The sequence below is a fragment of the Plecotus auritus genome, assembly GCF_963455305.1.
Source record: "Plecotus auritus genome assembly, chromosome: 3".
Lineage (NCBI taxonomy): Eukaryota > Metazoa > Chordata > Mammalia > Chiroptera > Vespertilionidae > Plecotus > Plecotus auritus.
Window position 1 is genome coordinate 216,584,153 of NC_137772.1, and position 26,007 is coordinate 216,610,159.

The 26,007-nt window shown below is 42.5% G+C and overlaps 2 protein-coding genes across 3 annotated transcripts in view; one reads left to right on the top strand and one right to left on the bottom strand.

Annotated features, from left to right (window-relative positions):
* The window catches only part of PRDM4 (PR/SET domain 4), a 28,827-nt gene extending 16,763 nt beyond the window's left edge, over nucleotides 1–12,064 (bottom strand). Inside the window, exons 1-5 of one of the 2 annotated variants that reach the window (XM_080660634.1) lie at nucleotides 11,925–12,064; nucleotides 11,308–11,574; nucleotides 7,817–7,950; nucleotides 4,984–5,169; nucleotides 1,800–2,594 (exon numbers count right to left, since the gene is read on the bottom strand). In XM_080660634.1, coding sequence (XP_080516760.1) covers nucleotides 1,800–2,594; nucleotides 4,984–5,169; nucleotides 7,817–7,950; nucleotides 11,308–11,318 — 1,126 coding nt within the window. In that variant the 5' untranslated portion in view covers nucleotides 11,319–11,574; nucleotides 11,925–12,064. The other variant, XM_080660635.1, reaches the window with a different exon arrangement.
* Nucleotides 12,065–23,347: 11,283 nt separating this feature from the next.
* Nucleotides 23,348–24,954, top strand: ASCL4 (achaete-scute family bHLH transcription factor 4). The gene has a single exon (XM_080660778.1). The coding sequence runs from the start codon at nucleotides 23,795–23,797 to the stop codon at nucleotides 24,284–24,286; it is 492 nt and encodes a 163-aa protein (XP_080516904.1). The 5' UTR covers nucleotides 23,348–23,794; the 3' UTR covers nucleotides 24,287–24,954.
* Nucleotides 24,955–26,007: the final 1,053 nt, after the last annotated feature.

Here is a 26,007-nt window from a genome sequence, read left to right on the forward strand (position 1 = left end):
GGATGAGGACACATATGTAATACCTTAATCAATAAAGAAATTTAAAAAAAATAAAAATAAAAAATACTGATGAGGAAAAAAAAAAAAGGATCAACAGGCTAATTTAATGAGCCTACATTACATTCCCAGATGAAATACTTAAAATTGGCCCTAGCTGCTTTGGTTCAGTGGATAGAGTGTTGGCCTGTGGACCGAAGGGTCTGGGGTTCGATTCTCGCCAAGGGCACATACCTTGATTACAAGCTCCTCCCTGGCCCAGGCCCTGGTCAGGGCTTATGCAGGAGGCAACCAATCGATGTTTCTCTCACATTGGTATTTCTGTCTTTCCCACTCTTTCACTCTAAAAATCAATGGAAAAAATATCCTCAGGTGAGGATTTTAAAAAAACACATTAAATTGTAAATTTGAGACTGAAAAGGTTAATAGGAAATGTCTCCCCATTGCTTGGCGTCTGCAACACCAGAAGATTCATTCTACTTTTCTCACCCTCCTGATCAGTCTACTCTGGAAGCTCTTCGTCTGCTGCTGTATCTTAATATCCCAGGCCTTTGACATTCCACTCTTACTAGATGATCTCACCCCACTTCCATGGCCATGATTAACACCTTAATGCTGAAGATCCCTACATATTTCCAGACACATCTCTGAGCTCCAGATTCTATTTCTCATTAGACATTTATTTCTACTACGTATCTTATGGACACTAAAATCAGCATGTCTAAAATGGGCTTCACCATCACTCCTCAAAAAAATTCATCTACTCCTCCTCCCCCAATCATTATCCTAAGAAAGGGTTATTACTATCCACCAGTTTTCCTTGCCAAAACCAGGCTTTTCTCCCTTAACCCTTCCTTCCCCTAACTTCATCCACTCAACAAGTTCTACTTAATTCTTTTAAATATCCTACACTTTTCCTCAACCTTATTCCTTCTGCTCTGCTAGAAAATCACCTTTATGGCATCACCTTCTTTACCTACCTGCTCTAACTAGCCTCCCCTGCTAAGTTTTCCCTGCCTCTTCCATGCCCTGGGTAGGTGCTCCCCCTCCTCAGGCCCCTTTAGCACCTTGCACTTAATCCCATCTTCGCACTTACCACACTGCACTGCCATAGCCTGTTCACTTGCCTATGCCTCCCGTCAGACTACAAGCTCCTTAAAGGCATGTGCTGGCTCTTATCAACAGTTTTCTCCCCAGCATCTAGCAGAGGCTGGCATATAATAAGCAATCAACATGTTTCCTGCATGAATGAAGTATGTAGTAACACCAAATTGTTTTTATACTTTATACTTTTTTTTTGTTGCCCTAAAAAAAGAACTTTTACATGAGCAACTATGGTAATTTATATACATTCTGAGCAAAAACAAAATTGTATTGTATACACCTATATTTCTCCATTGGGATAAAAAAATGCATAATTTAATAAATGTTATGTTGAAAGAGCATAAGGCATGTCACACAGAATACCTTACTAAAGTTTATTCCTATAATTAACTATTTGTGAAATCTTGGGAAATACCTTATGTATTTTAGGGCTAAGCTTATCTGTAAATTTCAGAAATGACTCTGTTTTCTTACTTCAGGAGGATGTTGTAAGAACCAATGAAATGTCTATGTATCATTTGACTTACTTGAGGAAAAGGCACCTCATTTGTATAAAGGACACTACAAAGCAAAGAAAAATTACAAAGCCCAGTTACTTTCTATACTTCTTTAACACCTGACTTTGTGACTGAGCCTGTTAGGAATGATGGCCCTTTCCACCGTTATTTCCAAAACAAAAAAAGGCTAAGCACACTCACAAATTGTAAACAAGGTTGCCATATTTTCTTTGTTTGAATTGGAATCTTCCATTTGCAGTGAAGGTGGTACAAAAGAAAGACTGTCTGAAGATACATCTACATGGCCTGTCCCCATAGCAACCTCCTGGGTGATGGAGGAGACAGCCACAGGTTCTAGGCTTAGGCCAACTTCATGGAGGGAAACAGATTCTAGGGAGGCGAGGTTGTGTGAGGTAGAGAGTGCCACGCTTACAGAGTTGGTGCTCATGGCCACGGTGTGAATAGAGTCACTGAGGGCACTGTCAGACATCCCGTTGACCCGACTGGCAATGTGGTCTGTCTCCATGACCACAGGGAGCTCCAGGCCATTCCCATGAATGGGTATCACACCACCATGCCCTACAGTGTCTGCCGCAAGGTTGTTGCTCACAGAATCCACAGACAGAGGTTCATGACTTCTGGAGCCATTTGGGATTTGAGAATGCTCGCCTGCAACACCATCCATTGTAAGCTCTTCTGCCATTCCATCTGTAGAGATGGGGCTAGTTACCCTAGAGACGTTCTCCATAGTGATTGTTGTGTCCAAGGCCACCTCATGGCCATCGCTGGGATGAAGACTTTGGGCACCGTGTGTGTTCACAGAGCGAGAGTCTATTGAAACAATGCCTTGTTCTAATCCAACATTTCCATTGGACTGGTAGGGATCTAGTGCTGAAGGGTTGTTGGCGATAGATAATGCTGTATTACCATCCACATTTATGGAGTTGGGGTGGATATACTGAGGAGGTGGTCTGTCAGCTAAGTAAGATAAAATGCCTGAGAAAAGGAAAAGATAACAGAGATTTTTTTAGAACATTGTTAAAATAAAAAATTCCAAATGCTAGAAGCTACAAATATAACTAAATTAAAATAATCTCCTCTCTACTTCTTTGGTTTAATCCATATATATATTTTATAAATAGCAACATACATATAATATAATCATTTTTCCTGCGAAACTCAGAAATCATAAAAAAATAACTATGTTCCTTTGACGTCACTAGAAGTTAATCATTTAAATGTTGCCTTTAATATATACATGGTGGGAATTCCTGAGTCCTAAGATGCTGAAATTTGCTCTATAAGAATTAAAAGGTAAAATGATTTAAACCAGATCATCCATGTGAAAAATAAAATTTAAATATAACTTAACTTATTGAACTATCATAATTCAGTAGGATCTATTCAAAACAAGTCATAATTGTGCCTGCTTTATTGAAACAGAAAAAAATACTTAAACACTCGTGCTTATGAAGATGTAGTGAAATGGTACTTGCTGCATTGCCAGTAGGAGTGTAATTACCAAAACCTCTTTGGAAAGGACACATAGTAAGAATCTCAAAAACATTCATACCCTCTTGCATAAGAAACTTTCTAAATGCATTTTGTAAATATTATACACAAAGATGTTCACATAATGGTAATTAAAAAATGGAAAAACGAAACGGTCAAGAAAGAAAGACTGATATAATAAACCATGAAATAACCATTCAGTAGAATGTAATGCATCATTAAAAAGGATATTATAACCCTGATCGGTTTGGCTCAGTGGATAGAGCGTTGGCCTGCGGTCTGAAAGGTCCCAGGTTCGATTCCAGTGAAGGGCATGTACCTTGTTTGCAGGCACATTCCCAGCAGGGGGTGTGCAGGAGGCAACTGACTGATGTTTCTCTCTCATCGAAGCTTCTAAACTCTCTATCCCTCTCTCTGTAAAAAATTAATAAAATATATATATCTTTTTTTAAAGGGTATTATGAGCCCTAGCTGGTTTGGCTCAGTGGCTAGAGCATCCAGCCACAGACTGAGGGCCCCGGGTTCAATTCCTAAAAACAAGTACCTTGACTGCAGGCTCGATCCCCGGCCCTGGTTGGGGCACATGTGGGAGGCAACCAACTGATGTGTCTCTCTCACATCGATGTTTCTCTCTCTGTCTCTCCCCTCTCTAAAAATCAATGGAAAAATATTATTGGGTGAGGATTAACAACAACAAAAAACAACAACAAAAGGATATTATGAAAACCAGGTAGTAGTTGAGGAAAATAACTATGTAAAAATAGAGAAAAATATTAAGTGAAAAAAGGATACACAATTGTATAAAAAATATAGTCTTAATTACTAAAAAACAGTAAAATCTATACACCAAAATAAAAGACAGGAAGGATGATGGGACTATGAATGGTTCCCTATTTGCTAAATTATCTAAAATAAGCATTTAATAACTTTTGTAACAGAATAAAAGTTCAATAAAGCCCTGGCAGGTTTGGCTCGATCATCAGCCTGTGGACTGAAGGGTCCTGGGTTTGACTGCAGTCAAGGGCACATGCCTGCATTGCAGGCTTGATCCCCAGTAGGGGGCGTGCAGGGGGTTGCCAATCAATGATTCTCTCTCATCATTGATATTTCTCTCTCTCTTCTTCTCCCTTCCTCTCTGAAATTAATAAAAATATATTTAAAAATTTTAAAAAAAGGTCAATAAACTTTAAAATAAACAATGACACTGTAGCAGAACATGTGGTTGGCAGGAATTACAATTGCAGAATTATAAAAACTGAACCAAAGAGATGCTGGAGGAGAAGGAGAAAAACTGCTATGTGCCATTAGGAAATTAAGCTTAGTCAAACTACAATTATTAATAACTAGAGACCCAGTGCATGGATTCATGCACTGGTGGGGTCCCTCAGCCTGGCCTGCAGGGATCGGACCAATGCTGGCTCTCCGACACCCCCCAAAGGGGTCCCGGATTGCAAGAGGGTGCAGGCCAGGCTGAGGGACCCCACTGGTGCACAATTGGGGCCGGGGAGGGACCATAGGAGGGCTCCAGGGCGTGTCTGGCCCGTCTCGCACAGTCCCAATCGGCCATACCCCAGCAGCAAGCTAACCTACCGGTTGGAGCGTATGCCCTCTGGTGGTCAGTGCACGTCATAGTGACTGGTCAAACGGTCGGATAAACGGACACTTGGCGTATTAGGCTTTTATTATATAGGATAGGATATGTTATATGTACATTCTAAAAGGAAAAGTACATAACTATAAACAGATAGTTTTCCTGACCTAGATATTAATATCTCATTGTGACAAACAAAAAAGGATTATTCAGTTCTTCATGCACTGAGGTCAAGTCAGCCCTATTCTTTCTTCTAACCTCCCAAAGAACTACCATACTTACCAGGTAAAATGGTCCTGAAGTAACTGCTCTCCAGGTGGGGGTAAGGTGGTGGAGGTAGGGTGTAGTTTCTTTCGGGTAACCCACACATCACCCCTCGATCGCCAATACCCATTGGCAGCATCAGAGATAAAGCAGATGGCAGAGAGCTCAGGGAGGGACCCAGGTTTGGAATTGCCACTGGCAGACCTACAAAACAAGAAAAAAAAAATGTTTTTCTCAATTAAAAGGAAATAAGTACTTTAACCACTTCGTTGTACACCTGAGAGTAATACAAAATAATATTGAATGTAAACTGTAATTGAAAAATAAAAGTACTTAAAAATTCTCTGTACAATCACTAACTAAACTCTTAGAAAGGTTGTTGCATGTGAGCAAAAATCTCACTGAGTAGCCCTTTACATCCCAGATAGGTACATCCATAAAATGTCATAAATTTAGTTCTCAAGTTAGTTTTAAAATACCAAACTGATCCTCCAGTTGTCTATATTGCTCTTAGTACCAAACATTTAATTGCAACTAAAAACCTAGTTTAAATAGGATTTAAGAAATCAAATTATATAGAGATACAAAAATGGGAAGAAACATACCAGAGTTCATAGGAGTGATCTCTGAATAGTGATATTACAGGGTTGTTGTTTTTTAAACCTATTTTCACTTTATTATAGTTTCCATTTCACACAGTGAGAATATTTCACTTCTGAAAGTTCATAGATAGGCATCTACTTGGAAAATCTAGTTTAAAGTTAGACACGAAATTATATAAACTACTTTCATACAGTCTTCTGTATATATGCTGCACTTCATGATTAAAAGACCATAACCCTTAGAATGTCTCTTCCTTGAAGTATACCTATCTGCAAAGTGTTGAAGTGACTCTCACTGTGCTTAAGTATCATAATGAATACTCACCAACTCAGCCAATGCTGATTTGCACTATTTTTTGCCAGTGGCAATTATTTTTTAATAGGCTTTTCCTCCTTAACAAGTGTACTCTAAAAGGAGTGCCTAAGAGATAATCAAATGGATTAACAACAAATTTTTTAAAAAATTTTTGGATACTTAAAGGAATGTAAAGAGCTCTAGTTATGATGAAACTTATTTAACTCTGCATTTTAGTGATGAAGCAGTAACTGATTTAAACAACTTATAGGTGTCCCAAAAAATCGTATACATATGTCAACAGCTCATAGCTCAATTTTGAAAATGAAAAGTATTTTAATAAACACTGCCTTTAAAATTATTCAAAGTGTGTATATACATTTTTTGGGGGACACCCTACAGATTCAAATACTCTTTTTTGTTATTGTTAATGCTCACCCGAGGACATTTTTTCCAATGATTTTTAGAGAGAGTGGAAGCGAGGAAGAGAGACAGAGAAACAATGATTGGTTGCCTCCTGCACACGCCACAACCTGGGCCGGGGACATGGTACGTGCCCTTGGCCGGAAATGAATCCATGACCCTTCAATCTGAGGGTCGATGCTCTAACCACTGAGCAAGGCAGGGCAGATTCAAATACTCTTAAAACATTAACTCCTATTTTGATCAAGAAGGTTTAATACATTACAATGCTGTAGATCCTTAGGAATCACTAGCTTACTTGTTTCAAGAGAAAAAGGAAATTGAACTAGGCAAATAAAAAGGTCTTAAAAGAACAATGCTGGGGGAAAATGAGCTTCTCCTGTACTCTTATTCTCTCTGAATATTGAGTTCCATCCCTGGTGCTTCCTCTTTCCCCATAATTCTAGGCCTGGCATATTTGCAGTTGCCTATTTCAGATGTAGAAAATAAAGCTCAATTTCTCATGCTCTTTAAGAACATTTATTAGAGTAACGTTAATTCTCCTCTATCAAGCAGGGACAGAATGCCAAGATAAATAGTAATCCTATATAATAAAAGCCTAATATGCAAATCAACCGAACTGTGGAACAATCGGTGGAACGACTCATCGCTATGATGTGCACTGACCACTAGGGGGCAGGTGCTCAACACAGGAGCTGCCCCCAGCCCACAGGCCCCAGGCCAGCCAAGGTGGGTGCCAGCGGGCCCCTCCCAGTCTCCTGCCCCACTGAGGGAGGCAACCTGCGGTGGCAGCAGGGGGCGGGGCTGGCGAGCGGGCAGCGCCAGGCCAGCCAAGACGGGTGCCAGTGGGGGGCCCCCAGATCACCCCACCGGTCACCCCATAAATCGGCCCTGATCACTAGCCAGGCCTAGAGACCCTACCCATGCACAAATTTTGTGCATCAGGCCTCTAGTTGTATCGTATATAATAAAAGACTAATATGCAAATCGACCAAACAGTGGAACGACCAGTCGCTATGACGCACACTGACCACCAGGGGGCAGACGCTCAAAGCAGGAGCTGCCCCCTGGTGGTCAGTGCACTCCCACAGGGGGAGTGCTGCTCAGCCAGAAGCCGGGCGCACAGGCTGGGGAGCACAGCGGCAGTGGCAGGAGCCACTCCTGAGGGTTCTCGGACTGCGAGAGGGTGTAGGCTGGGCTGAGGGACACCCCCCACCCCCCTCCCCGCCAAGTGCACGAATTTCATGCACCGGGCTTCTAGTCTTAGATAAAATGCCAAGTCAATTACAGCTCTAGACAAAGGTCACCAACTAAAGAAGAGGACTGTCACAAAAAACTACTCCTATCCACCAGAACTCCAACACTCTACAAAAATGTTTTCTTTCACTGTGCAATTGCATGTGCAACTGCCACTCAGACCTACTTGGCTTCTCTCTTCCACTCTTAAAGGGGCTCTGACCCCATCTGGGCTCTATTAAGAATTGATAATGCAATAAGTGTTGATAGGCAGTTGCTGTCCCTTACCACTCACCTGGGGCAGGGATGGCATTGTGAGTGGGTGATGCAGCCAACCCCAGGTGACTCCCTGAGACTGGCAAGGCATTGCTCACAGAGGATGAAGTCAGCTGCTCCATCCCCACTGGGCTCAGGTTCATTTCATTCATCCTAAGAAAGAGCACAGCAACCAGTTATGCAAACAGTTACGTCAGTGACTCTGCTTAAGGAACTCAAGAACCTAAAACAATGGGGGTGGGGAGATGGGACTTGACCAACTATTATTTCATCTTTATGCTCACATCTTAAACAGGATTGTACCTTGATTCAATCAGGCGTGCCTTGTTGCAAACCCTATTCACACTACCTAAAACGAAGTTTGCAATCCTCAGAGCACAATGGCAATGAGGGTTGGGTTGTTTTTTTTAAACCACCCAAGTTTTTTCTTTCACAGGATCTGTTTTCTTCAGTTGGCTTATTACTTTAAACCAAGACTTTTACAGGCCGTTTGTTATAACCTGCACAAAGAATATTTGCTAATTCTTTTTACCAGGAGTTAAAATGATACTGGATCTGAGTTAGATTATTAATGGTGTGAAAAAGCACCATATATCCTCATGGATCAGCATTTTATTAAAATTCTGTATCAACATTTTAATTAACTATCTTAATGACATCCTCCACATATTGAGGTTTGTTATGTAACCTTTACCAGATACTTTTTGAAAAATTACTTCATATCTCTCACTTCTTCAAAATAAGGTAAAGAAACTGAGTCTCAAAGAGGGCATGTCATAATCCCCAAATCACACAATTAAGTGGAAGAGCACAGATTATGCTACAAAATAATGCCAAAAAGTTTTTCAATACACCAACTTTTATCTACAGAACATTTCTGGCAGGCAGAAGAATGTGAGAATCACATTTTCTATGCAATCCATGTTGTATTGCCTTTAATTCGATAAGTATTAGTTCCTATGACAGTCTGCCATATTAAAACTATTGTATTTCAAGAAGCTAGCCAACAGGTTGTCCAAATGGGGACAATAATGACCTCCAAGCCTTATGGTATCACAGTAATTCATGTTCTTCTGCGTGTGCCTTGTACATGGGAGGGGTGAAGGGGAAGAGAAATCAAATGTGTCTACATATTCCTTAGCCGTGAAAACAAACATAATAGGCTTTTAATTCTGAACAATGGCAATATCAGCTATCAACCAACCTGAAAATAATTAAAAGCTAACACTTATTACTCCTGTTCTATATGCATTAGGCACAGGGCTAAGTGATTTACATGTAATTATCTCAACTAATCCTTGTAACTACTGTGAGGTAAGTATTATTCTTAATCCCATTTTAGAAATGAAGAAACAGACTCAGAGACACTAAGAAACTTAACCACAGATTACATAACAAGTGGCAAACTTGGGATTTAAATCCAGGTCTGCCTAATTCAATAAAACAAACCTCTTAACTAAAACTGAAAAAGGCAGTTACAATAAAAGAACCACTTTGCAAACTCTTACACAGTTCCAATACTACATTGGGACCTGTGTACTTACATGGTGGGGTATGCTTCAAGTCCTGCACAGACCTGTTCCTGCACTATTCTATATTCACAGGCTTCAACCTTATCCCTGGCCAGGTATCTCATAAAACTAAGCTCCCAGACATGAATGAAGTACGTTAGGCCAAAAAGTATACTACCTTGTATAGAGAGCGCACTCTGAGATACTGGAGCCTGGATGGAGCTGTGTAAGCGCATCCAACTAGGAAGACAACTAGAAGCACATGACAAATGAGGCACACCTGATAAAGGAAAACACCTTTATAATCCTAAATAATAGAAGCCTAAAATGCTAAGTGTCCGGTCGTCTGGTTGTCTGTTCAACCAATCAAAGCTTAATATGCTAATGATATGCTAAGGTCACTCAACGACTCGGTATGACGTGCACTGATCACCAGGGGAGAGAAGCTCTGACTGGTATGTTAGCTTGCTGCTGGGTCCAATTGATCAGGAATGAGTTGGGCTGGACACGCCCTGGAGCCCTCCCACGGTCCCTCCCCGGCTAGCCAACCTCCCACGTCCCTCCCAAGCCCCAACTGTGCACCGGTGGGGTTCCTCGACCTGGCCTGAACCCTCTCACAATCCGGGACTCCCCGGGGGATGTTGGAGAGCTGGTTTCAGACCGATCCCGCAGGCCAGGCCAAGGGACTCCACTGGTGCATGAATTCATGCACCAGGCCTCTAGTTATGCTATAAAAAGTGTAAAACAAAAAATTCCTCATAGACTAAAGAAACCACAGCAACCTTAATTTTGAAAGTTTCTGGGCTTGGGTTACTTTAAAACACATTTCCTGGAAATTTTTATACCTAGAGTTTTTAGTCAAAACTCAATCAATGAAGCAGCAATGACCTACAACAAATTGGTTACAATAATTTTTTAAAGTACAATTAAAACTCTGAAGCTTCGAATTCCATTCTGAAAATTCCTGAACACTAATCTGTGTGATAATATTGAGATAAAAAGCAAAATGGTGTTTCTAGGTTGACTTCTAAAACCAGTTGAAACCAGAGTTTAATGTGAGAGGCTCAGCAGATTTCTGCTGTTGTGAGTCACTAAAATGTGATGACCTCAGCAGCCAAGAGCCAAAGGTAGCTGGTATCCCACAGAGAGAAAGCAGATGAAGGGAATTTACAATATGACCCTCATCCGACTCTCATTCTAAAATGCAATTCTATTCTAACCACCTTTCTCAGAAGGGATTCCAGGAAGCAGCTTTGGGAAAAGGGCCAGAATGGAGACACCAAGCACTCTCTTTTTCCCTCCTCGCTCCTTATAAAATCATTTCCTTCATACTTCTACCGTTGTGTGTTTCACACTGACCTAGGTATGAACCACGTGCCAATTGCTGATCTTATAACTTTACTTAGAATGACATATAAGCAACTAACACTAACAAAAATGCAGTCATTTTGCAAAACGCAACAAAAAGAGTCATTTCAATGACTGTATTTTCCGTATCCTAAGCAGAAGGCCTATGAAAAGGCTCTAAAAGCCCAGCCATCTATCACTATTTCTGTACTGTACCGACATGGTACCAAAAAGTACCTAACTTTAAACATCTGCGTAAAGGTTTTAGAGTTAAGAACTTAATTTCTCCACTATACCAGCCAGATGGTAACCGAGGGAAATTCAAAGTGAGGCATGGTGATGAGCTAAAAACACACTTTGGAACCCAGACAAAAATATTATTAAACGCTCAAATATGGCAAAGGCATAGGATACAGGTGTCAACGGGCCAACAATGACATCTGGCTATTTGGAACAATTATTCACATGTGAAGTTGAATGAAAGTATATTCAACCCTAGTTTCTGGGGTTCTGGTTGCTTTGGGACACGAATCCGTATTTGCAAACCGCACTTGTAACCTTCCCAGTGGCACCCAAAAGGAAGGCACTCAAAACTCTCACGTGCCTGATGTTTTCCGAAGACGTCACCAGCTGAGCCCACCTCACGACTCACCTGTGATGCATCTGCTCGGGGCCAAGTACCAGAGAAAAGAGCACACGGGTGGCGGGGAACCTGCATCAGGGTTTGCGTTCCAGGGTCACGTGCTACCGCATCTTGCTTACAACCTCTGCACAAACGCGGCCCCACGTCGCCAGGGCCGCCCCGGGCCGCCCCACTTCTCCCGAGGGCCGGCGGCCGCGCACCCCGTCGCGAGATGGGACATGCCGGGGGACACTCGGGACTTTTCCTCCCGAAGCTTCGGGAGGGGGGCTGCCCAACCTGCGGGAGAGGACAGGGCGGTCACCAAAACACGGGAAGAATGCAGTCTCCTCCCTTCGCCGCCCGAGAGCCTGGGCCTGAGGACACCGCCTCCCAAAGGCGGCGAACTCGCCCGCCCTCGGCCAAGAGGCCCCGCAGGCCGCCCTCGCCCCTCCCGGCCGGGTCCGCGCGCTGCCCACCTGCCGGCCGCGCGGGGGGCATGCACCTGCCCGGCGCTTTGTTCCTCATCCGGGCCGGGCTCGCCTCGAGACCCTCCCCGCCGGCTCGACCCCCGCGCCCCAGGGGCCGCTCGCCTAACGTTTCCCGCCAGGCCCGGCCCAGCCCAGCCCGCAGTCCCCCCGGGGCCGCACCCTCCGCGCGTTTCCGGATCCTCAGCCACTCCCGGCGCCCGCCGCTCCGCCCCTCGTGCATGCGCCCCTCCCCGTCGGGGCCCGCGAGCAGCGACCACGCTCCGGCTCGCCCCTCCCCCAGCTGAGCCCCTTCCGCGCGTGCGCACCGCGAGTCGCAGGCAGGCAAGGGTCGAGGTGCGGGGCGGGGCGGGGCGCGTTTCAGTCTGGCCGGATCGAGTCGAGCGCCGAGCGATCGACCCAGTTGCTAGGCAACCAGGGCTGAGGTCTACGCAGGGGCAGGTGAACGGAGCCCCTTCCGTAGCGCAGACTCCGGATTTCAAGGCATTCGCCTTCTAGGGAAGCGTGGGTCCACGAAGCCCACAGGAAATAAGGGACCTAGCCCAGAGATGGCAGTGTTAGCCAGGAGAAATTAGAATTGCATCCCCAATATTTTTCACCGTATGTTACCCCTGAAGGTTGTCCAGTTACCCTGCTTCAAGTCATAAGTGTTGGTATTTGGGATTCTGTACAAATTTCCTTCCCCTTCTTTGTCCTTCGCTCCCTATTGCGTGCCAGGCACTGTGCTGAGCCCTGGGGATACCGTGATGGCTAAGGAAAATGGTCCCTAGTGCCTGAGGATTGGACATGGAAACCACAACACAATGCCTTGTAGCTTCCATACACCAGCAGAAGAGCAGCGACCGAGGAATTCTTCCTTTCATTCAGAAAACATTGACTGAATTACATCTCATACATAGGGATACGAAATAAGACACACATCTTGCCCTTCAACAGCTTGCAGTCTAGTGGAGACTGGTGAGTTTTCAAAATCAAGTCAGAGGCATCAGCCTTTTGGTCTAGAGCTGAGAATGGTGTCAACTGACATAATGTTTTACTTCTCATAAAGAGAAAGCACATTCCACATGAGGGAGCTTAGCAGGTCACATTGGTTTTGCTTTCTTGTTGACAACACATAGAAATCTAAATCAAGAAAGTCAACCTATCATAAGTGATAGTATTCCCTAAAATGCCACTTCAAACCTAGAGCCAAGGGAATGATGATGCGTCTCATAAAAGGCTGAATGACTTCACTCTGGCTTTCCATGACTATTCTTTTTGAACAATTTTAATAATATCAGAGGTGAATATAAAAATAAGGTCGGATAAATCTAAGAGCTAAAAACTACAATACTTATAGACAAAAATATAGAAGAAAATCTGTATAACCTTGATAGGACACAAAAATCAGGAACCAAAAAAATTTAACAAATTGAGCTTCATTAAAATTAACACTGGGTCTTGAAAAGACATCGTCAACAAAATAAAAAATCAAGCCAGAGACAGGGAGAAAATATTTGCAAAACAAATATCTGACAAAGGACTTTTGTCTGGAATCTATAAAGAATCTTTAAACGCAAAAAATAAGAAGGCAAACAACCCAATTTTTTAAATGGACCAAATATTTTGAAAAGCTACTTCACCAAATAAGATGTGTAGATGGCAATTAAGCACACAAAAAGATGAGGACATCATTAGTTATTAGGGAAATGCAAATCAAAACACAATGAGGGAACATTACATACCTATTAGAATGTCCAAACTTAAAAAGACTAATAAGTGTTGGTGCAAATACAAAGCAACTGGAACGCGCATACTTCGCTGGTGGGAACACAAAATGCTACAGCCATTTTAGAAAATAACTTAGCAATTTCTTATACCCTACAATTCAGTAATTATACTCCTAGGTAGTCACCCAAGAGAAAATAAAAGTATATGTACAGACAAAGACTTACAAACAAATGTTTATAAAAGCTTTATTTGTAATACCCACAAATGGGAAACAACCCAAATGTTCATGCTGGTGAATTAATAAACAAATCAGGGTATATATACATTTGGGAATAGTACTCAGCAATAAAAAGGAACGAGCTATTGATGCATGAATGAATCTCAAAAGCATTAAGCTAAATGAAAGAAGCCATACACAAAAGATTACATAATACGTGTGTCATGTATATGAAATTGTAGAAAATTCTAGTAATAGAAAGCAGATAAGTGATCATCAGGAATTGGAAATGATTGGGAGGGGGTGAGACTGCCTGCAAAAGGGCTGAGGGAACTTAGGAATGATTGATATTATCTTGATTGTGGTAGTGGTTACATGACTGTATATATTTGTCAAAATACATAGTGCGCTTAAAATGCGTGAGTTTTAGTACATGTAAAAATACCTCAAAAAGTCAGTTTTTTTTAAATGATGTCAGGATCCCGAAAATTGAAGCATCCTAACCCCATCCCCCAGATTCGATTAGGTCCACTGTATGCTTTCTTGTCCTTCTTGTCTTTATTGTAAGTAATTGTTTAATTTTTTGGCTCGCCAAGTAGATTTTCAGTTTTGGAGACAAGACCCATGCCTATCTTATGTAATGCTATGTGGCATCGCACAAAGCTAGCACACGTGAGGTGCTCAATAAATGCAAGCCAAACTGGCATAGGTCTATGCTATGCTTATTGACTCATATATCTATTTATTTGGAGATGTACAGCAAATGGATGCCCAAAGGTTGTCTGAGGAGCTCATTTAGGGTGACTTGCCACTTTAAGAAACTATCAAGTTGCTCTGGCTGGGTAGCTCAGTTAGAGCGTCCTCCCAATATGCCACTGTGGTTCAATCCCCGGTCAGGGCACATGTAGGAATCAACTAATGAATGCATTAATGTGGAACAAAAAAATCAATCTCTCTCTCTCTCTCTCTCTCTCTCTCTCTCTCAAATTGATAAATTAAAAAAAAAATTTTAAAGACACCAGTTGCCAGTTAAGACAACAAAAACAATGGGAGAATTACCAATCAATCACACAAGTAGAAATTAAGTGTTGCTGCTCTTTTAGTATTAGTGACCCAAGTATCAGAAAGACTGTGAAACAAAGATGTAGGGTAGACCTTAGAGATAACTGTATATAAGATAAACCAGATGACAACCATTAACATTTTTGCTGGGTGGAAAAAACAGATGTAGAGAACAAATTACCTTTAAACATTACCTTCTAGCCCTAAGACAAGGACAGTAATGGGTAAGTTTGGGCCTGGATTGGGCTATTCAGGATATCTTTCTTTCAGTTGACTCTGAGTATGGTTTCTAATCCTGCTTCCAATTGCTCATGTTACGGAGGGTCTGGAAATGGGACTTTTCATGCAGGTAAAGCTGTTCTTTGACATTCTTGGGATTCTCCTCCGTGAGCCTGATACAGTCATAATTTATTGTATCAGATTCTAACAGACTCATTTCTTTAATATTTGCAGAAAACAAGGAAAGAGTAGAGTTTATTCAACAAATATTTGTGGAGTGCCTACTATGTGCCAGGCATTGCTCTAGGCCAGTGGTTCTCAACCTTCCTAAGGCCGCGACCCTTTAATACAGTTCCTCATGTTGTGGTGACCCCCAACCATAAAGTTATTTTCGTTGCTACTTCATAACTGTAATTTTGCTACTGTTAATGAATCGTAATGTAAATATCTGTGTTTTCCGATGGTCTTAGGCGACCCTCAATTGTTCCCTCAATTTCTAATTCTTCTCAGTCTTCTCAGTCTCAACGAGTGGGGTACTCCAAAGCCTGAGTAGGTTGAGAACCGCTGCTATAGAGCATTTCGGCAGAGGGGAAGACAAGTGAAGAAGAAGAGCATTTTGGCAGAGGGAAAGACAAGTGAAAAGGCGCCAGGGAGGGAGGATGGCTGGCAGGTTTGAGGACTTGCAAGGAGGCCAGGAACACTAAACTGTACTATCCAATATGGTAGCCTCAAGCCATGTGGTTACTGAGCCCTGAAATGTTCCTGGTTCAAAAAGTGTGATTATCTTAGGGTGAGAGAGTACACTAGAGGGCCTGTGTTAATGGCCCCAGTTCTTTACTCTTCCCGGTAACCAAGCCATTTGCTAGTACAAGGTGACTCTACTAGTCATCCGAGGAAGCAGTGGAACTTTTTTCCTGCCCTTTGATTCTGAGTTTGCCCTGTCAGACATGCCAGAACTCAGACAAACTCAGCCTGAGTCATTGCCCCTCAGCCTCATGCACTAAATAAACGCTTTTTGTCCTAAGATAGTGAATCTTTTTTTTTAAAATATATTTTATTGATATTTTACAGAGAGGAAGGGAGAGGGATAGAGAGCCAGAAACATCAATCAGCTGCCTCCTGCACACCTCCCACCGGGGATGTGCCCGCAACCAAGGTACATGCCCTTGACCGGAATCGAACGCGGGACCCTTCAGTCCGCAGGCCGATGCTCTATCCACTAAGCCAAACCGGTTTTGGCAAGCTAGTGAATCTTGAGGGGGTTTGTTTGATGGCCATTCTGATGAGGCAGCCTTCCTTTTCTTGGCTAAGCCCTGGCTCTCTGCTCTGACCTTGGGAAGCTGTCACATGGGCATCACAGATTAAGCATTGGTATTTGGAACATCATCTCTTTTTTTTTTTTTTTAATATATTTTATTGATTTTTTACAGAGAGGAAGGAAGAAGGATAGATAGTCAGAAACATCGATGAGAGAGAAACATCGATCAGCTGCCTCCCGCACACCTCCCACTGGGGATGTGCCCGCAACCAAGTTACATTTCCTTGACCGGAATCGAACCTGGGACCTTTCAGTCCGCAGGCTGACGCTCTATCCACTGAGCCAAACCGGTTTTGGCTGGAACATTATCTCTTTGGGGCTAATGTCCTAAGTGCCTGATATAACTAGCTCCTCTAATGGCTGCAAAATGGCTTGTTTTTTTCAATGGCGTGGATGTGGGACTGGAACGGGGATAATCTTCTGTGTTCTGTTACCTCTTTGGACTTAAAAAGTGGAGCTCGCCTGGTGTGGCACTTGATTTCTCAGATCTGAAGGAACTAGAATCATTTCAGCAGAAGATGGCCCAGGCTGTAACTGCTGAAGGAGCCCTGACTGCTCAGGCTTTGGAGTACCCCACTCGTTGAGACTGAGAAGGATCAGAAATTGAGGGAACAACCTGTGGAGTTTAACCAAAGAAATTTTTATGTTGGTATCTTTAAATTGTAACCCATAAGGGTAAGGTTATTTAAACTTTAGGTTTTAATTTATCCCTAGCAATTTGATTATGGGGGGTATAATTTTAAATTTAGAGTATTATTGTATTGATAAATTATTTGATTGCATAACCTCTGGCCAGCTATATTGGAATGTTCTTCATTAGAAATAGGGAAAGAATTGAGAATGAGTTTTTGGCCTCGGGACCACCAGGCTTTGGAATTAATTTAATGTATTATTCTGATCTATTTTAGGGTTTTAAGGCATAAAAATTAAATTGCCCATCTGTGCCAAAACCGGTTTGGCTCAGTGGATAGAGCGTCAGCCTTCGGACTGAAAGGTCCCAGGTTCGATTCCGGTCAAGGGCATGTAACTTGGTTGCAGGCACATCCCCAGTAGGAGGTGTGCAAGAGGCAGCTGATTGATGTTTCTCTCTCATTGATGTTTCTGACTATCTATCCCTCTTCCTTCCTCTCTGTAAAAAATCAACAAAATATATTTTTAAAAAAATTGCCCATCTGTGATTCTAGGATGATCACAAAGGAGTAGTAGTGGCCAATGAAGGTGGATGACGACTCAGGAGGGAAAGATAAGAGCATTACCAGCGGCCTCCTAAAATTCCAACAGTAAGGATAAAAGAAATTAAAAACTAACTGAAAATGTAGCACTTAAGAACTTCCATGTAGTCATTAGGATGTGGTTTACCAAGTCTTCAAGGAATAGATCATTTCCACCTTTTCCAAATGCTTCCACAGCATAGAAATAGATGGAAAGCTACTCAACTTTTTCTTAAGTTAAATTAATGCTGAAACTTAAAAAAAGGAGAGCACAAGAATATAAAACTATGAACCAATATAATGTGGGACTGTGGGAACAAATTCTCAATAAAATATTAACAAATTGAACCCAGCAGTGTATTAAAAGAATTATGACTCCACAAGATTTAATCCCAGGAATGCAAAAAGCCTCAACATTAGCAAACCTATTATTGTAGTTTACTGCACTAATAAAGAAGAAAATATGCATGGTTATCTTTACATATGCATTTGAAAAAAATCTAATAGCCATTCCTGATAATACTCTTAGCAAACTAAGAGTAGAAGAAATTTCCTTAATTTGATAAAGAATATCTTCTACATGGTGGAACATTAGAAGCTTTCCTGTAAAAAATACAAGGATGCTAGCTAGCTATTCCTACTACAATTAGCACTGGATTGAAGATTTTAGGCAGTGAAATTCAGTAAGAAAAATAAATGAGTTATAGCAAGGAAGAAACAAAACTATGATTACTAAAACTATGGTATTAGTAGACAATATGAGTATAGTTAAAATCCTACAAAATCATCTTTTGAAAAAAATGATTAGAACTATCTTGAGTGGGATGTTGCTTTACAACTGTATACGTTTAGCGAAACGCATTAAATTGTGTATTTAATAATGTGCATTTAACTGTATGAAGATTTTTACCTCACAAACCATTAGAACTAATAAGAGAGATCACTGCAATGTCTGGATTAAAGATTAACATGAAATAAATCAGTAGCTCTGAAGAATAGAAAAAAATCCCATTCACACCAGCAACCAAACCTAGAAATATGTAAAGTCTACATGAAGAAACCTGTGGACCTTTATTAAAGGGCAAAAAAGAAACCCTGAATTAATGAGTTCTATGCTTTTATAAGAGACCTTCATTGTTTTATAAAAAGTCCATTCTTGCCCTGGCTGGTTTTCTCAGTGGTTAGAGCATCAGCCCTCAAACCAAAGGGTTGTGAGTTCGATTCCCAGTCAAGGGGTACCTCACTTGTAGGCTCAATCCCTGGCCCCGGTTGGGGTGAGTATGGAAGGCAACCAATCGATGGGTCTCTCTTGCATCGATGTTTCTCTCCCCCCTTCTTCTTCCCTCCCTCCCTTCCACTCTCTCTAAAACTCAATGGAAAAAAATATCCTCAGGTGAGGATTTAAAAAAAAAAAGTCAATTCTCTCTCAATTAATCTGTATATTTAACACAATCCCAATTAGAATCCCAAATTTCGTTTGTTTATTTTTTTTGTTTTTGTTTTTTGGATCTGTTTGTTTATTTGTTTCTCCTGGATACAAAAGAGCATGTCACCTTTCTTGCTCTTCTTTTCCAACTTTGGGCATCCTTGCTCAATAGTTATTCCAGATGAGCTGTAGTCAGCCCCCCATGCTCCAAGCCTTGAGTTTGGTGCCTTTTTCTGATTCACACCAAGGTGCCACAGGGACAAGGAAAGGCCTTGTAGAACGTGTGGTTGGAGAGGTAGCCTAAATAAGAAAGAAAAGACAAAAACCATAAGGAAAGAATTCATGTATTGGACGACATCAAAATTTCACATTTCTATATGATAAAAAAACGGCAGAGACAAGATTAAAATGCAAATAGCATTTGAGATGAGACCAAAAAAAAAAAAATAGTACTAGATTGTACCTAAATATTTGTGGTTCTTTAAATCTGGCTGTAAGTTATATTATCTTTAAAAGAGAATATAGTGATGTGGGTAAAGGATTAATAAAGCTTTTACCCTTCTGCATGACAGTTGGACCTTCAGTTAACTTTCTGTTATCTGTTCCTCTCTAAAACCCGATAAAATAGACTTGTCAACTATGTCGTTAGCTGACATTACTTATATTAGAGCAATTACTTGATTGGTAAATTGCATTTGGTCTGGCAAAACTGTAATTTCCTGATGGGAGAGCATAGCTTTGGGCTTTCCTGAGTGTGAAAACTCTTTAATTGGCCCTGGTGGGTCCCTGGGAGCTCTGTCTGTGAGGTGGGTACAAGAAAGACTGACTCCTGAGGGCTCTGAGTCAGGTTCTAAGTCAGGGCAGCTGCCCAGGAACCTGGAGTGAGTCTTCTTTCCTTGCACCTGAGCTGTCACGTGGTGGCAGGCAGGTTCGGAGGGAGCAGCTGTGTGATCACTTTGTAGATTACTACACCCACTCCCAGGCAGGTGGAACACCTAATTCCGCTGTGCTCCAAGCAGTCTTTCCCTCCAAACAAATCTGATGCTCCGTGTGTCCCATGGTAGGCTTAGCGAATCTCAGTGTTGAGTTGTACCTAAGAAGACCCCTGGTGGATGCTGCATGTGGTGATATAGTTTATTATATAGAAAAAGACTGATTGGATAGAATCATGTTGGATAATCAATCTGAGTGTGAACTACACCTGTGAGGAATCTGATGGCTATCATGAGTTCATAATACCGTATGTTTCCCTGTCCCCTCTTGTGATAGTTGCGAATACGGGGCCAGAAGAGTATGTACACCTCTGGGTCATGAGCCTAGGAAGCTCAAATCTATAATGTGATATCAGACATTTCACAGTGGAGCAAAGTCTCTTCACCTCCCATGTTTCAAGCAAGTGACAAAGGACCTGTCTGAGTTTTAGGGGTGGAAGTTTTCCTTGACCTTAGAGATGCCTTTAAATCTACTGAACCTGGCCCTTTAAAAAAAATGAGAGAGAGAGAGAGAGAGAGAGAGAGAGAGAGAGAGAGAGAGAGAAGAGATCGATTTGTTGTTTCACTTATTTATGCATTCATTGGCTGTTTCTTGTATCTTGTATGTGCCCTGACCAGAGATTGAACCGAAACCTTGGCGTATTGGACGACACTCTAACCAACTGAACTACCCAGCCAGGGCTTTGAACCTGATTTTTAGTGACCTGCATTCTCCCTTTATAAGTAGATCCACATAGCGCTACACAAACCTAGTCCCAGGGTCCTTGGAGGTTTAGCATCTCTGTTACTCCATCAAGCCAGTCTTGTGGGAGACATCGTTAAAGTTGCAGAGAACATTTATCTGGGTCAAAGCTGACTGGAGAGTGATTGGGAGTCAGAACCTCTTCTTTTTGTCTCTTTTGTCTTGAAGAAGGAGGCCTCCCCCACTCCCCACCTTCACATCTTGTGAGCAAAACAATGCTTCTCACTGGAAAATACATTATTTCCAATGCATTTATGCCTTCAAAAAGCATAAGAAAAACTCTCATCAGCATTCTTTGTGACCGTGTAGATACATCATAACATCATTTGGACCCTACAAAAGACCACTACAGGATCAGGATCTGGCAGTTTTAGATTATAGTATTAGTGGGGTGGTAGGGGAGAGGTGGACCTTAGTCCTATAGGTATTTATTTTTCAGAAACAAATTTATAGAGCTGGGAAACCTGGTCCAAGAGCTGTAAATTGTCATAATAAAACTGTTGGTTTGGGTCAGATTAGGGTGTCCTTTAAGTTTTCTTTACATTCTCTTATTATTTTAAACTTCATTAGATTAAAAAATACAAAAGTAATGTGTTGTTTGGTGATGAGTTAAACAGTAGAGAGATTCATAAAGAAAAATAAACATCCTATCCCCAATGCCACCCTTTTAAAAGTTCAGTGTTTGTCTTTCCACTTCATTTTCTGTGCTCACACAAATACATATAAAGACATATGTGTCGTGTAGAATAGTTTGTTCTGACTTCAAGCTGGATATTTTACTCTGCAATTTCTCCTTTTCACTGAACACATTATAGACACATCTACAAGTTCTCACATATAGATCTAATTTATTATTTTTAATAAATAGCATAATATTCTAAAACAATTAGCTCTTTTTCTATTGGTGGACATTCAGGCTGTTTCCTTTTTTCTTTTTTAAAAATCCACTACAAACAATATTGCAATAGGTATTAATGTACGTAGAAATCCATACTGGTGCATTTATTTTTGGACAAATTGTAGGGATCTCTGGGTCAAAGGATATGTGATGCGCACTATTCATTTCAATACTTATTTTCCCAAAGGCTTGTGGCTGTTGATGCTTCTGCCCCCTTCCCCAAATCTTTGCCTGCCCTGGATGTTAGCAATCTTTTTCATTTCTGCCAATCTGAGGATGAAAAATACCTTTTAACTGTTCTCTCCTTTGCTCCCCACCCTCCAAATCTATTCTCCACTCTGCAGATAGTGATCGGTTTGAAAAACAAATTTTACTCCATCACCTCCCTGCTCAAAATACTCCACTTATTTTCCGTCACTCTTAGAATAAAGGCCAATATCTTTGACATGAAAAAAAAAAAAAAAAAAAAAAAAAAGCACCTTGTGGTCTAATCGTCTACCTGCCTCTCAGGTGCGCTTTTCTCCCAACAGGAAGGGCCTTCTCCAGGTCTAACTCTACTGAGAAATTAAGATGGCATATTAGCTTCTTTGCCGGAACAAGCCTCATAGGGAGTTACGCTTTTTAAAATGTGACTAACTTATGCCTGAAAGGAATAATTATTTCTATATTATGTGCCTTGATGGAAGTGTTTTTCCAGTTGCTTGGGGCAGATCATTTAGCGTAAACAGGGAAACGAAGGACTTGTCAAAAAAACAAAACAAAACAAAAAAAACCAACAAACATGTTAGGGCGACACCTTGGCTCCCAAGGAACAGGCAGAAAGTCTGATCGTAAATGTAGGGGGTTTTTGCTTCTCTTGTTTTTAAGTTGGGACTTTTAAAGCTGAAGCTGCCTTTAATGTGCCGGTTTGCAGAACAGGAAATCTGATTTTTCGGTGTGATAACACATTCTTTGACATTAACCCGTACAGTTGGATTTTTAATGACACTTTCATCTTCAAAGCCCTTCACCATCACGGGTGGATTAATTATTCGGTTTTTTTTTGGTTGTGTGTTAAAAAGTCTTCAAAGCCTTCATCCTTTCCTCCTTGGAATTGGGGCTCTTCACCTTTCAAATGTTGCTTTCCTGCCCCCAAGGCGGACAATAAATTGCCTCTCTCTCTCTCTCTTTTTAAGACAAAAAGAATACAATAGAAATATACTCTTTACACTATGGAAAGCTGATGTCCTTATATCCTGGGTGGGATTAGAAGAGGTCGGAAAGCAGCGTTTAAACTGTGTTTACAGTAAGCACTGTGAGATGTACCTCTGGCGAAGAGTGTTTGTTACCGCTCGGGCTTTTGATGTGCTCCTGAAAAGTACCAGCTACACAGAGCACCCTGCGTTCGCCATCGTGGAGCCTAATAGGTTAGTGTTGCTAAAGTATTATTTCAATTCCTGACCCCTTCAAACAGTGTCTGATTGGGTATTTTAAAGACTTGATTTTGGAGAAGAAAACCCTCAAGCCTCACCCCCCCCCCCCTCCAGGGTCCTCCTGGATTTGACACATTTTATAACCACAAGGGAGCAGTCTTTCTTTTGATGAGGTCTTCTCTCCACCTTCCCCAAAATGAAAGAGCAAGTGCAAGTTTGCAAACAGTCTAAAAGCCCTTTCCATTAGCCCTGGACGCCGGAAACCACAAAGGGCAGTTCAAGTTTTGATTTTCAAGGAGAAAGCCTCCGGTAAAGTTTCGCTCCGCCGCCAGGAGGCCTGTTGGTTCCTGGGAGGAGCCCTTCTGAATCCTCGAGGATTCCTAGGCTCTTGAAGACCCAGCTCAGTGGATTACAGTAATTGCAAACCTCAGGTGGCTTCGGAAGATTACTCTGTTTGGTGTGCGCTCACATTTCCAGGCTGGGGGACCGAGCAGAGGAACCCCTTTTGTTATCTTTTTGAAAGAAGAAGATCAGAGAGGAAGACGAGGTTTGAAGTGTGGATTAGGGGTCCTAAATCTTTGCCTGGCACCTCCGTCTGCAACTTTATAAAGAGATTGAGGGGTGCACTGACTACGGAATCATGCAAAGTTTCCCTGCAGCCTGTTCTGGAACTGAGCTTCGGGACTCAGAAACTTCTCCCCAAACAGACCTTCTGTGCCAGGCAGTCTGAATGGACCATCCTCTCCGCTTTGAAGATTTGCAGCCTCATTTTCTGCCGAGACATTAACTTCTTGGTTGATCTGTTTGTTGGCTTTTTGGCGAGTGATGGAGAAACGTAAATCGGCCGGACTGCTGACCTTGCCGTACCCCCTCCACCCGGGGCCCCTGAGCGTGCCCGAGACCCTGCCCCGCCTCCCTCTGAGGGACCCCTTCAGGGTCTCCTTGCATCTGGACGCCGCGTGCTGCGCCCCGAGACGGCCCTACCTGCCCCTGCCGCTGGACGGCGCCTTCGAGCCCGCCTTCCTCCGCAAGCGCAACGAGCGCGAGCGGCAGCGGGTGCGCTGCGTGAACGAGGGCTACGCGCGCCTCCGAGACCACCTGCCCCGGGAGCTGGCGGGCAAGCGCCTGAGCAAGGTGGAGACGCTCCGCGCCGCCATCGGCTACATCAAGCACCTCCAGGAGCTGCTGGAGCGCCACGCGCGGGGGCAGGAGGGCCCGGCCGGCCCCCCGCGCAGGTCTGAATGCAACAGCGACGGCGAGTCCAAGGCCTCGTCCGCGCCTTCGCCCTGCAGCGAGCCCGAGGAAGGGGGCAGCTAGCGAGCCCGGGACCCCCGCCTGGACCCTGGCGCCCGCTGCACCGCGCGCCTTTGCCGTCTGGTCTAAGGTTCTCTCCGAAGGTGGTTGCGTTTTTAATCTGGTTTCTCCTCCAGGAAAAAAAAAAAAAAAAATCTTAGAAAAAAGCAATTAGTGCTTTAAAGGGAAAAAGATATTCTGACATTCTGGTTGGATTTCTTCCTCCCCCTTTTATTGGCTTTGTGCCTCCAACGTAAAGCTGCTTGCTTGAGGAAATTTCTGTACTTCTCACATGCAAACGGTACCAGATTCGGAGCACCTCGTTCTGGAAACCCAAAGGGCAGTAACAGTGGGAATTTCCCTCCGTCATCGGTGTGGGTCAATCATGTACGTAAATATTGCAATAAATCCAACCTTAACCAAAGAAGAACTTGCCAAAAATAAATAAATAAAGGACAGTTCTTAAGACGAGAGGAAGGTTTTCCTGCATTCCTTCCCTTAGGAATTACATTCGGCGGCGGCGCCGTGCCTTGCTCGGGTGAGGGTGACTGGGAGCTGACACCCGAGAACGCGGTGGCCAGCGGCGCTGCGGGGCCCGTCTGTGCTGTTGACGGAATAGGTGAACCGCGGCGCTAGAGAAGGCGGTGTGTACGTGATACTTCCCGCTTCATCAAAAAAGTGGCTATTTTGGAAACTCCATAGGATTCAGCAGATAACATGTTAGTGTCAATGATCTTTTTGGAAGAGAACTCAGATTTGTGTGAAAACTTACTTTTCCTCTCACTTGTCTTTTTCCTTTTCTTTGCATCGCTCTTGTTCTTATTCAGCTGTTGGTTAAATTGAAGTGACAATGTGACTTTGTTTGTTTAAAGTGAATGCTTAGATGGTTGAACGGGATGGACTGGGGTGGGTCCATTCTCACTTGCATCACCACGAGGGCTCCCAATTATCTAGTGACTCCGGCTTGTTCCTAGTCTCTTAAAAATACTTAATTCTGGTCATTTTTTTTTTCTCTGAGAAACAATTATAAAACCATAGATAAGTAAAAAAAAAAAAAAAAAAAAAACTGGCATAAGATAAACTTCCTCTCTCGGTTCTTTTCTAATATGCTGAATTGCCCTTTCCTCATATGTAGCTTTGGTATGGGGGTGGGGAACCGGGCTAGGAAATAAACAAGGAGAGGAAACTGACAAGGGTGAGCCAGTTCGGGGAATTGTTCCAGTTGACCCCCACTCTGGCTTCATTAGGGAGGTTGTGTTACCCCCCTTCTACAGATGTGTCAGCTGAGGGAAGCTAATAGCCAGTGACCATCTTTCACATGCCAGGAATGAGGCTGTGTGTTTTTTTACATTTGGTTGTATTTAACTTGCATACATCTCTGAGGTGGGTATTACTCCTATTTTGTGGTTAAAAAAAGCAGCTCAAGGAGACTGCCTGCCTGGCCCAGACCAGTGTTGCTGCCATTAGTGGAGCTGAGGTCCAGTCCTACCTCTGTCTGACCCCAACGCCCAGCTTGCCGTGTCCCTTATCATGCCTTCCCTTGCTCTCAGCTAATGTTACTTGGCCCGTGGAATGCTGAATCCATGTTAGAAAGTATAATTACTAATATTTATAAAGATGAGTATAATGGTATTCTGTTGTTTTCGGCTGCACAGATAGATAAATGCTGTGCAATGATTCACAACCAAGCTTTCTTTTTTCCTAAGAACAGGGGTGGAGCTCTTGAGTTTGAAGGAGCAGGATAT

What these genes read in the sequence shown, in the direction of transcription:
- ASCL4 (XM_080660778.1), top strand. Translation starts at nt 23,795, where the DNA reads ATGGAGAAACGTAAATCGGCCGGACTGCTGACCTTGCCGTACCCCCTC.